At 39.5% G+C, this 12,466-nt stretch overlaps 1 protein-coding gene across 1 annotated transcript; it reads left to right on the top strand.

Annotated features, from left to right (window-relative positions):
- The first annotated feature begins 1,939 nt into the window (after window positions 1–1,939).
- On the top strand, window positions 1,940–2,361 carry LOC145096258 (uncharacterized). The gene is made up of 2 exons (XM_079034013.1): window positions 1,940–2,187; window positions 2,235–2,361. Exons 1-2 carry the CDS (start codon window positions 1,940–1,942, stop codon window positions 2,359–2,361), a joined length of 375 nt encoding a protein of 124 aa, XP_078890139.1.
- The last annotated feature ends 10,105 nt before the right edge of the window (window positions 2,362–12,466 follow it).

Genomic DNA, 12,466 nt, shown 5'->3' with positions numbered 1-12,466 from the left:
AGAAGACTCAATTCCTCAACCTGGAAAGACCATTTCCCAGTTCCCTTCATTGATCAAATATTGGAAATATTAGTAGGAAAAACACACTATTGTTTCTTGGATGGATATTCTAGTTTTCATCAAATACCCGTTGCACCCGAGGATCAAGAGAAAACCACTTTCACATGTCCCTTCGGAACATTTGCATATAGGCGGATGCCTTTTGGACTTTGCAATGCTCTGGCCATTTTTCAAAGGTGCATGGTAAGTATTTTTTCAGAGTATGTTGAAGAGATAATTGAAGTTTTTATGGACGATTTCATAGTTTATGGTAATTCTTTTCATGAGTGCTTGGACAATTTGAAAAAGATTTTACAAAGATGTAGTGAGACCCACCTTGTTTTTAAATTATGAAAAATGTCATTTTATGGTTGATAAAGGTCTCATGCTTGGTCATGTCGTGTCTTCTAAGGGGTTAGAGGTAGACAAAGCAAAGATTGATGTCATTAAGTCTTTACCTTATCTCACTTGTGTTCGTGAGGTACGCTCGTTTATTAGTCATGTAGGTTTTTATAGAAGGTTCATCAAAGATTTTTCAAAGATATCACGTCCCATGTGTGAGCTCCAACGAAAGGATGCAGAATTCGAATTTTCCAAGGAGTGCAAGCAAGCTTTTGATTAGTTGAAGAAGTTGTTAACATTAGCAGCAATACTTTAATCACCAGATTGGAGTTTGCCTTTTGAAATCATGTGTGATGCCAATAATCATGCAGTTGGTGCAGTGTTGGGGTAAAGAAAAGATTGATTTTCTAATGTCATTTATTATGCTTTGAAAACACTTGATAATCTACAAGCAAACTACTCAACAGCTAAAAAAGAATTGCTTTCTATTGTCTTTCCTTTAGATAAATTTCATCAATATCTGCTAGGTTCTCAAGTCATTGTTTATTCTGATCATGCAGCAATTAGATATCTATATGCAAAAAAGGATTCAAAGCCTAGACCCATTCGATGGGTATTACTCTTGCAAGAATTTGATATTGAAATCAAGGACAAGAGTGGAAAGTCAAACCTTGTAGCAAATCATCTTAGCCGGATTGTTTCCCCTACTGACTCGACTCCCATTCATGATGCATTTCCCGATGAGAACTTAATTTCAGCAAAGTTGCCCCATGGTATGCTGATAGTGTGAACTACAACATCAAAAATCAATTTCCACCAGATTTGACTCGATGGCAAAAAGACAAAATCAAGAAAGATGCCAAGAGATACGTTTGGGATGAGTCATATTTGTGGAAATATTATGCTGACCAAATGATTAGACGATGTGTGGATCAACTTGAGGTACATTCTATTTTAACATTTTGTCACACTTATGCTTGTGGAGGCAATCTTGGTCCTCAAAGGACTGCAAGAAAAGTATTAGAGAGTGGATTTTACTGGCCAAGTATTTTCCGTGACTCCTATGCATTTTGTGCAAGCTGTGATAAATGTCAAAATATGGGCTCTTTAACCTCAAAGAATCAAATGCCCCTTAATCACATTTTAGTTTGTGAAATTTTTGATGTTTGGGGCATTGATTTCATGGGACCTTTTCCATCATCTTTGGGTTTTATTTATATTCTTTTGGTTGTGGATTATGTTTCCAAGTGGGTGGAAGCAAAGGCTACACGTACTAATGATTCAAAAATTATGATAGATTTTTTGAAGGTTAACATCTTTTCCTTATTTTGTGTTCCAAAGGCCTTGATCAGTGATCGTGGTACACATTTTTGTAATCGTATGCTCGGGAGTAATCGAAAAACATACCACCCACAAACAAATGGACAAGCCGAAGTGAGCAATCGACAAATCAAGGGTATTTTGGAGAAAATCGTGAATACAACTAGGAAAGATTGGAGTGCACGGCTTAATGCTGCTTTGTGGGCGTACCACACTGCATAGAAAAATTCCAATTGGAATGTCTTCATACCACATTGTTTTTGGAAAGCCATGTCGATTACCTGTTGAGTTGGAGCATAGAGCCTATTGGGCAATCAAGCAGTTCAACATGGATTTAAGTGAATTAGGAATGAAGAGGATGTTGGACATACAAGAACTTGAGGAGATTCATAATGAAGCCTATGAGAATGAGGTTCTTTACAAAGAAAAGGCAAAAACATACCATGACAAGATGATTACACACAAGGTTTTCAAAAAGGTCAAAAGGTACTACTTTACCATTCTCGTTTTAAATTTATTCATGGTAAATTAAGGTCCCGTTGGGTGGGACCATTTGTTGTGACTAATGTTTTTGAGCATGGTGCAATAGAAATCACAAGTGAAAAAACTGGGAAGATCTTTAAGGTAAATGGTCACCGTTTGAAGCCTTATTATGAATGATTTCAAGTCAAAAATGAAGAAGTGGAGGAAGTAATGGACACACAATACCAAGATTGACAAATAGATGGGGTCTGAGTCGAGCCAACGACACTAAAAGGGGCAGCTAACCGGGGGGCAACCCAGGTGTATTTTTGTCATTTCTTAATTTTTCATTGTATTTTTTCATTTTCAATTTTCCATATATTTTTTTCATGTTTAAAGAGGGTAAGAATCATTTTCCGGGCAATAGTGAAAAAATCACAATTTTTGGCCTTTACAGATGTTTACATGGCCATGTAAACTTATGCTTATGGTTTACACGGGCCGTGTAAATTACCAGCCACCACTGTTAAAACAGTGTATTTACACGGCCATGTAGGTTTTTCCCTACTATTTACACGGGCCATGTAAACATAAAATCAGAGTTGGACGATTGTAAAGGCTAAAATCGATTTCTTTTGTTCATTCTTTTCACAGAACCTGCGACTCCTATTCTCTCTACTGCCCTCGTCGAAAAAACCCTTAAAAACACTCCAACTTCCTCAATTTTGCTCCCAAAATCAAGCTCCAAGGTATGAAATTGTCATCCCACGAATCGTCAGGAAAACAACGGTGGAAACGTTTGGGGGCGGCGACATCATACGTAGTATCACAACCATTGTACATAGTAAGCATAGTAAACACAATCATTACATTACAATAAGAATATTTAAATTTGTTTGAAACTGGAGAAAAACATAGTTTATATACATCAGTATAAACAAAAGTAAAGACGAGACTTCTATATGCACCGTCTTCTCCAAAAGTAAGCAAGATACCTGTCTAACGTTGACCTCAGGATACAAGCAGTTTTAGAAATATCAGCATAAAGCTGATGAGTTCATAAGCATGATTTTTGTAATGAAAACTGGTCACTGAACTTATGAAAATACTTCATTTTTATGACGTTAGTATCGAAAACCATTGTTACTGAGTTATGAAATACGTAGGCATGTTTTCCAAGAAAATCCTATATTTTCTAACATGTTTGTTGGTTCCTGAATGAAAGGCACATTATATTTGAAAACCCTGGTTACCACCAGTATGTATAGTAGTTTTATTACTTAAAATAAAACTATAGATTTTATCCCTGGAATACCCTCCAGTAAGTAGATAAGTAGTTTTATCAGTTAAAATAAAACTAAAGAAGAAGGAAAAATCCCGTAAACAATGATTAGTTTATACTTATTGTGAGTCCTATAACCATACTAATATGACTGATGACCTCCTTGACGATCTTCAGGCCTCGCTCGATTCCAAAATTTGTCACCCCAGGCGTGCCAGCCTAACTGTAGCTAGAAGTTCAGGTGTGGGATAGTCGGTCCCGAATAGATGTATTCCCAAATTTCACGCTCTCCCTCCAGGAGACTATGGTCATACTACCAGTGAGGATTTATTGGTACCCCGAGGGGTGTGACGAAGATAACTCTCACAATCTTGTATTAACTAGTTTACGTTTGGTTCGGTCGTTCTCGAGTTCAACATTGTTGAAATGATGCAGAGTATAAATAATTATACATAAAATAATTATTTAGCAAGATACTCTAGGTTAGGAATGGATAAACTAAATCTGACATAGTTTATATCTTTGACTTTGCATGAAATTCATATCCGTAAAAAAGTAATGAAAATCCCAAATTATTCCCATAATAATTTGAATTGTTTGATAAGTTCCCACACTGTTTTGAAAACTATGTAATTATATTTAGGAAGCATCCCTAATGCTCCACATATTACAAAAGTGATAAAGGTATCTAAAAGTTTGATAGAAAATCATTATAATTACATCAGTTTTTAAATTACGAAATCCTTTATCATTTGCTTGTATTACCCCTCCCCCCTGAAAAAATGAAAAACTCGGAAAAGTGTAGGGGTGTGAACTCACCTGCTGTGAGTGGAATGGATGGACGTGCCAGGTAGGATGCTAGGTGTCAATTGAGGACTTGAACACACGCGAGGATCCTATGTAAGATGAAGTGATACATAATTGTATCAAATTATTTATTTAATCACTAATTAAGTAAGTAAATACACTCTAATGCATGAAAACACTTTATTTAAGTGTTAGGAATGATGTGGGTTGCATCTAAGGAGTGTATGGCCTCATTATGGAGTTTACTCTTCAAGTGGTGGTCCTTAGGGGTGTTTACCATTGAGGGACCATATCCCCCATGATTTTACGGCCGTAAACTCATGGGAATGATTGGTTTTGGGTGCTCAAAGGTCTTAAACTACTCAAGGACTTATGCTAGACTCGAATCAAGGGCTATGGGAGTGATTGGGGCTTGAAATGACCCTTATTTGGAGTTTACGGTTTTTGAATGCTTCCTTGGTGAGTTTACGGTCGTAAACACATGAGTTTACGGCCGTAAACTCGTGTTTTCCACTTTCTTGCATGTTTTGGTGCTTCTAGGGTAAGCATACAAAGTTCTAGCCACTCATACAAGTCATATAAGGTGTTAAGGGCATTTTAACACCCTTAGAAGGTGTTTACGGTTTTGGGACATTCCCCAACCGTAAAATCATGTTTACTCTTATCATTTAATGTTTTGGGGTTCTAGGATAATTCATGCAAGTTTCTAGGTCATTAGCCAAGCATTGGAAAGGTTTTGGGGCAACAAAACCCCCTTTTAGTGTGTTTACGGTTTTTGGATGTTCCCAAACCGTAGACTCATGTTCTTGGGATTTTTGAGAGTTTAAACCATAGATTTGCATGTATGCTAAGCTAATAAACAAGCTAGGAGGGTTTACTTACTATTGTGAAGCTTGAAAGGGGCATCTTGTGATCAAAACCCGATTTGTAAAGAGAGAGAGTAGAGAGAGGATGTTCCTAAGATGTAAAAAAGGTTGGAATGAAGACCACTCAACCCTTATATAGGGTTGAGTTTATGGGCAGGGTGGGGAGGTCCACCTAACATCAACCGCAAATAGGATTTTTCGCGTGATTTATCGTTTTCCGACATGTATGAAATTACGACAATAACCCTAAATGATTTACTTAACATAAAAAATTAACAGAAAAACTTTACTAATAAAAATAAATTTTATTAACGGAAGTGGGTTACAGTGACAGAATAAATTTTGGGTTGTCACATCATCCCCCCGTTAGAGGAAATTTCGTCCTGAAATTTACAATTAAGATACGAATCATGGATTTGCAAAGAGATGCGAATATTTCTGATTCATTGAATCTTCGCACCCCCAAGTGAATTCAAGTCCCCGCTTGGCATTCCTATGAACCATCACTATCAGAATGTGGCTTTGTTTCGTTCTTTTGATCTCCCGATCCATGATTTCGATTGGTTCTTCAACGAAGTTCAGATTTTCGTTGATTTCGATCTCATCAAGAGGGATCACAAGGGTTTCATCGGATAGACACTTCTTAAGATTAGAGACATGGAAGCCAAGGTGGATGTTGCTAAGCTCTTGAGGTAATCGGAGTTTGTAGGCTACGGGACTGATCCTATAAAGGATCTCGAAAGGTCCTATGTACCTTGGGTTCAATTTCACGCGCTTTCCAAAGCGTATCATGCCTTTCTAGAGCGAGACCTTCGACAAGACACGATCTCCAACCTGGATTTCCAAAGGTTTTCGGCGCTTATCAGCATAGCTCTTTTGTCTCTCTCTAGAGGCTTTCAATCGATCTCGGATTTGGATGATCTTTTCGGTAGTTTCACGGATGATTTCAGGACCAGTGAGAGTAGTGTCAGGGACTCGACCCTTGGCTAGTGGCGTTTCCCCTACCTCGGCCCATCGCAGAGGGGATCTACACTTTCGACCGTAGAGGGCTTCGAACGGGGCATCCTTGATACTGGTGTGGTAACTATGGTTATAAGAGAACTCAATCAAGTGTAAATGAGTGTCCCATGACTTTCCGAAATCAACGACACATGCTCTCAACATGTCTTCCAAAGTCTGGATAGTTCTCTCATTATGCCCATCTATTTGAGGGTGATAAGTTGTGCTCATGTATAACTTAGTTCCAAGAGCCTTTTGTAGGGACTGCCAAAATCTCGAGGTAAACCTGCTATCTAGATCAGAGATAATGGATACAGGCACACCGTGCAGTCAGACCACTTCTTGAATGTAGATTCGCGTGAGCCTTTCCATTCTGAACGTTTCTTTGATCGGTAGGAAGTGAGCGGATTTTGTCAATCAATCGACAATTACCCAAATGCTATCGTACCCACTTGGAGATTTGGGTAATTTGGTAATGAAATTCATAGTGATCATCTCCCTTTTCCACTCAGGTATTTCGGGCTGCTGGAGCAGACTTGAGGGTTTCTGATATTTGAGCCGTCAAACAATAGACTCCGTCACCTCTGATCTCAATATTCTTATCCATTCCCCTCAAGGCTTCATTCAACATGTTCTCTAGTTTTACGGCTTCTAATTAAGCCTCTCGAATTTGTGCGGATAAGTGGTGTTGGGCTGAAAAGCGTTTTGATGTTGCGTCTTTTGGGCTCGTTAGATTAGCCTTTTATTCTCCGGTTTGGGCCTGTCCAACCGAGAGCCTTTTATCTATAGTATTTAAGTTAATGCTTGCATGCATATTAGGTTAAGATTCTAGAGATTATCGATATAGCGATTTATCAAGAGTACAATATTTTTCGAGTAATCGTTCTTGTAATCTTCCAATCCTTTACAGTTGATGTTCTTAATCGAGCTCTTCTAAGGATTTTATTTAATCATTCGACACGATTGATTCAAGCTGTTTTGTTCTTAATATTGCGTTCTGCTTTGTTTTTAATATTGTGTTCTTGCTGTTTCATATTCATATACTTGTTCAAGATCTAATCGATCTTCATAGATTAAAAGTTGTTTTAATCCCATCAATTGGTATCAGAGCAGGAGGCTGTGTAATCGATACACATCTTTTCTGTGAAAAAGATTTCCATTAGGGTTTTCCGCAATCATCGATATTTATTGAGCCGTCAGCTTAATTGACGTATCTTAGCATTTATTGTTTTGCCCTAATCTGCTTTTATTACAAGTCTGATCTTTGAACAGGTTTTTACGATCATTATGGACGCAACGCAATCAAACCCTATTAATATTTCCAACAGCATCGGTTCGACGACAAAGATTCCAATCTTGTACACCCATGACTATGAAGTATGGGCGCATCATTTCGAAGATTATGTGATTGGATCGGAGGACAATGGTTATCTCATATGGGAAGCCATCATCATTGGACCGTTTTCTCATTCTACGACGTCCAGAATCATTAAGACGCAAAAAGAGTACAATGATCTGCTCAAGGACGTGATGAATATCGCGCAAGATGAAAAAGACAAACTCCAGTGCAATATTAAGGCACTTAGGTTGATCAGATTCGCCCTTCAGTCCGACACATTCAGGCTGGTTAGCTCATGCACTACGGCGAAGGAAGTGTGGGATAGACTTCGCGAACTGTATTCCACAGACGAAGATCTTGAACATTCCATCCAAACCTTGCTTCTATCTGAATTTGGTGAATTCAGGCAAGGGGCCAAAGAAACTGTGACCCAGACGTTTGATCGCTTCAATCATCTTCTCAGCAAGATGATCAAACACGACATTGAAAGGAAGCTCATCGAACAAAAGGTTACTTTCTTGAATGGACTACGATCTGAATGGAGAACAGTTGTTTCCACAGTCAAAGCCCATGAACAGTTTAAATCATATTCTTTGGCGAAACTGGTAGGTATTCTAAAGTCCCAAGAGAAGATTGTGGTTCAAGAGAAGAATGTTGTCTCCAGTCTTGGTTCGTTGACCCTCCTATCTAAAGGTAAAGCTGTGGTGGAGGATGAAGAGCTCAACTTGGAAGAATATGACCTCTCAACTGAGGATTATGCCATGATGGTATCCAATCCTAAGAGGTTCATAAAGAAGAGATTCCCCAGCAACAAAAACCGAAACTAGCAGGGGAGTTACAGCTCAGAAAAAGCAAACAATGAACCGAAAGCTGAGGAGCCCAAAAAGGAACCGAAAGCAGATGGCGATTCCGGAGTAAGCTATTTCTATTGTGGTGGCAAGAACCACTATGCTAAGGACTGTGTTCTTAAGAAGATGGCTGAAAAGGACAATGGAAATGATGAGGAAGCTGTGCTGCAGAAGAGATTGGATGAGTTGAGAAAGAAGAAGTCTACCGCTAACCCTTCTATTAATGCTCTTATTGTGCAGGGTTCGGTCAATGACGATGAGTTCGGTAGCACTGAAGTCTGGTCTACTGACTCAGAAGATGAAGAAGTGAGGAAGCCTACTCATGGAAAGGCATATGTGCCTAAGGAGGAAAGCAGTGGTGGAAAATGCTTCATGGTGACTGAAGTGTCTCAAATGAGGGGATACAATACCGATGGAGGAAGCAATGGACCGAAGGTGCAGGAGGATATGTGCTTTACGGCCAAAGCACTCAGCCAACAGTTCAATGAGCTCGATGAACTAATAAAGAAGGTACAATCTGCTTTTATTTCATCTAAAGTTCCATCATCCTCATATGAGAAAGAACTAAAAAACGTTAACACAAGAATTTCTCATTTAGATAGTAGCTTAACTCAAACTCGAGTCACCAATTCTAACCTGACTGATCAATTAAGCAGGGTGGCGTCGAAGAGTGAGGAGCGGCGTATGTGGATTGAGTTAAAAGAGTCAGAATTAGTTAAAGTTAAAGACGAAAACATTTATTTACAGAGATACAATTTGAAATTGTTGAAACAACGAAATGTTTTTTGTTTAATAGCTAAACGTTTATATTCCAATATTACTCAACTTCACTTGGACTGTGAGATAGGCCAAAAGATTCATCGTATAATTTTGCCCTTCCTAGAATTTAAGGAGGATGAAATCGATGCCAAAGCTTACAATTGTGAGAGTGTGATATCGTCTGATGATGTCAACCCAACTTATAAAATTGGACTGGACAAAATTGAGTCCTTCATTAAGTCCAAAGACCACAAGGACATGCTTAAAAACCTTTTGGACGAAAATGACCGACTTAAACTGAGAACCGAAACCATACAAAAGTTTGACTCTCTAAACGCCAAAGTAAGCTCAGAAAATAAAATCGATGTTGAAAATGCATCTGAGCTTAACGAGGACGAAAACATGAGTGAAATTTCTGTAGAGGATACGGTTGACTGCTCAGAATTTGTTAAAAGCGAAACTGAAAACCACAAAAATCTTATTTCTAAAAATTCTGTGGAATTCGCTAGATTGTCCCAACAAAAGTCCCCGAAATTAGTAGAAAAGGCTGTTGTGTATCAAAAGGTCAGGACCACTCCAAATCAGGTATACAAGGTAACTAGAGTAACCGAACATCAAACAGCTGAACTCACAGCTATTGTTAACGAAGACAATGCTGATGGCTGTGATGAGTATTTCTGGGAAGCTCCTATTGATAATGGAAACGAAACCGTCGGCCTGTCTGAAAGAACCTCCTGGATGAAGAAAGGGAGGTACCTACCTGAACCCTTGAACAAGCCCGATAATTTCAGTGAACCAAGCACCAGTGGTACCAAAGAAATTCCTCAAGAGGATGATCGTTTAGCAAAAGAAGACATTCCTTCAACACCTACAGCTCGAAGCGAAACTTCATCAGATACTCCTTCCACTTCCTCAGGGCAAACTGAATCTTCTTCAGATATTCCATCTGTTCCCTCTACTCGAAGAACAACTCCTGAAGTTCAAAAGGAATCAGTCAAAGTGACAGCAAAAACAAGAGATAACGTTCATCATCAACCTAAGCAGATGAGGGATAAGAAGAGAGAGAGGAACCAAAGATACAGGAAAAATCTTTCTGAAAGGAAACAATTCTGGCACTCCCAGAACGCATACTATACACACAAGGACAAGAATCTGAAGTATGAAAACAATCCTGTACGAAGGCCTGAAAGTTCCTCCAACCGAAAGCCAAGGTTCGGTTCACAAGAAAATACCAACCGAAAGCTAAGGTTCGGTTCGCAAGAAGATACCAACCGAAAGCCAAGGTTCGGTTCACAAGAAAATACCAACCGAAAGCCAAGGTTCGGTTCGCAAGAAGATACCTACCGAAAGTCAAGGTTCGGTTCTGAAAAGGATTTCAACCGAAACCAAAGGTTCGGTTCCAAGAACAACTCCAACCGAACGCAGAGGTTCGGCTCTGAAGTCAAAAGAGAACAAGACTCAAAGGTTAACCCCACCAACAATCAAAAGCAAAAGGGTCACCTAGAGTCACCAGCCAGGAAATCCTCTCCATCCAAATCCTCTCTTTCTAATTCTTCTCATTCTTCTAATTCTTCTACTTCCACCGATTCATCTCCATCTTGCTCTAGAGCTACTTCCGCTTGTTCTCAAAAATCTCATTCATCAGCTGAACAAAAGGGAAAGCAGAAGGTCAATGAATCCAAACCAGAGTCCAAAACGAACATCCCTAATGTCAATAAAATAAAAGTCTTTACCATTAAAAAGAAAGATGAAACAACTCTAATTAAAAGAACATATCTAGTTGACATCTCTCTTACTATTCCTGTTCTCATGAAAAGCTCACATGGACCCAAGAAACTTTGGGTTCCTAAATCTGCTTAATTTTTGCAGGTTATAAGTGACGAGAAGTTTGACGAAGAATGGTACATCGACAGTGGCTGCTCGCGTCACATGACAGGGAGGAAAGAGGAGCTCAGGGAATACAGATCTCTTGCAAATGGTGGCAACGTTAAGTTTGGAAATAACTCTTTCGGCACCATAAAGGGATATGGGATGATAACGAATGGTGATTTTACCATAAGGAAGGTGGCCTATGTGGAAGGACTTCAACACAACCTCATCAGTGTATCTCAGCTTGTCGGAGGTACAGGTCTCAAAATTTCATTCGATGATGAAGGTTCTGAAATCATAGAGAAAAAGACAAAGAAAGTGATTCTGAAGTTAGAGCGAAAGGGTGAAATGTTTCCTCTGAACATGAAACCCATCAAAGGAAACCCAGCCATATGTCTGCTATCAAAAGCTCAATCCGACGAAAGCTGGTTGTGGCACCGAAGACTCTCTCATCTCAATTTCAAAGATATCAACCGACTTGTCACTGGAGGTCATGTTAGGGGTCTTCCATTGCTCAAGTTTGACAGAGAGCATTTGTGTGCTGCATGCGAAATGGGAAAGCAGAGTCGTCAAAGTCACCCATCCGTAATTAATACAAAAGTTGTTGAACCACTCGAATTGCTTCATTTCGATTTGTGTGGTCCTTCATCTATTGAAAGCATCGGTGGTAGCAAGTACATTCTTGTTATCGTTGATGACTTCTCTCGATTTACATGGGTGTTCTTTCTAAAGCTCAAATCTGAAGCGACTCAAAAGCTGAAAGTGTTTATCAAGCAAATTGAAGTTCAGCTCAAGAAGGTCGTTCGCAACATCAGGAGCGACAATGGTCTCGAATTCAAGAACAGGGAGTTTGAAGAGTTTCTTGCAGAAAAGGGAATTAGCCATAATTTCTCAGCTCCCTACACACCACAGCAGAACGGGATAGTCGAAAGACGAAACCGATCTCTGTGTGAAGCTGCCCGAACTATGTTAAGTTTCGCTTCCTTACCTCTTTATTTTTGGGGTGACGCTATTTCTGCTGCTTGTTATACACAAAACAGGTCCTATCTCAACAAGCGATTCACGCTCACACCATATGAGATATTAAACAACAGGAAGCCCAATGTGAAATTTTTCCAAGTTTTTGGCTCAAGGTGTTTCATCTTTAACTCTAAAGAACACCGCAACAAGTTTGATGTCAAAGCCGACGAGGGAATTTTTCTGGGTTACTCTCTCACATCCAAGGCGTACAGGGTCCTAAACAAACGATCAAGAAGGATTGAAGAGACATACTATGTGACCTTCGACGATAACTACGTCAAGAAGCTACAGGCCATAGATGACACTGCCGGGGAAATATTTCCTCAAACTGGCCAAGTCACAGTCTCAATCGCCAATTTGTACGAGAAATTTCTGGAACTCTTTGATGAACCGGAAAAAGCTTCTCTCTCCGAAGGTCCTTCACCAACCGAAGGTACCTCTCCAACCGAAGGTGCCCCTCCAAACGAAGGTGCTTCAATGCCTGAAAGTCCAGCACCGCAAGAAACCCCTGAAC

This window comes from Lactuca serriola, chromosome 3 (assembly GCF_051521515.1).
Source record: "Lactuca serriola cultivar US96UC23 chromosome 3, Lser_US96UC23_V15, whole genome shotgun sequence".
Taxonomy (NCBI): domain Eukaryota; kingdom Viridiplantae; phylum Streptophyta; class Magnoliopsida; order Asterales; family Asteraceae; genus Lactuca; species Lactuca serriola.
This window is presented reverse-complemented; position numbering and strand designations above follow the sequence as displayed.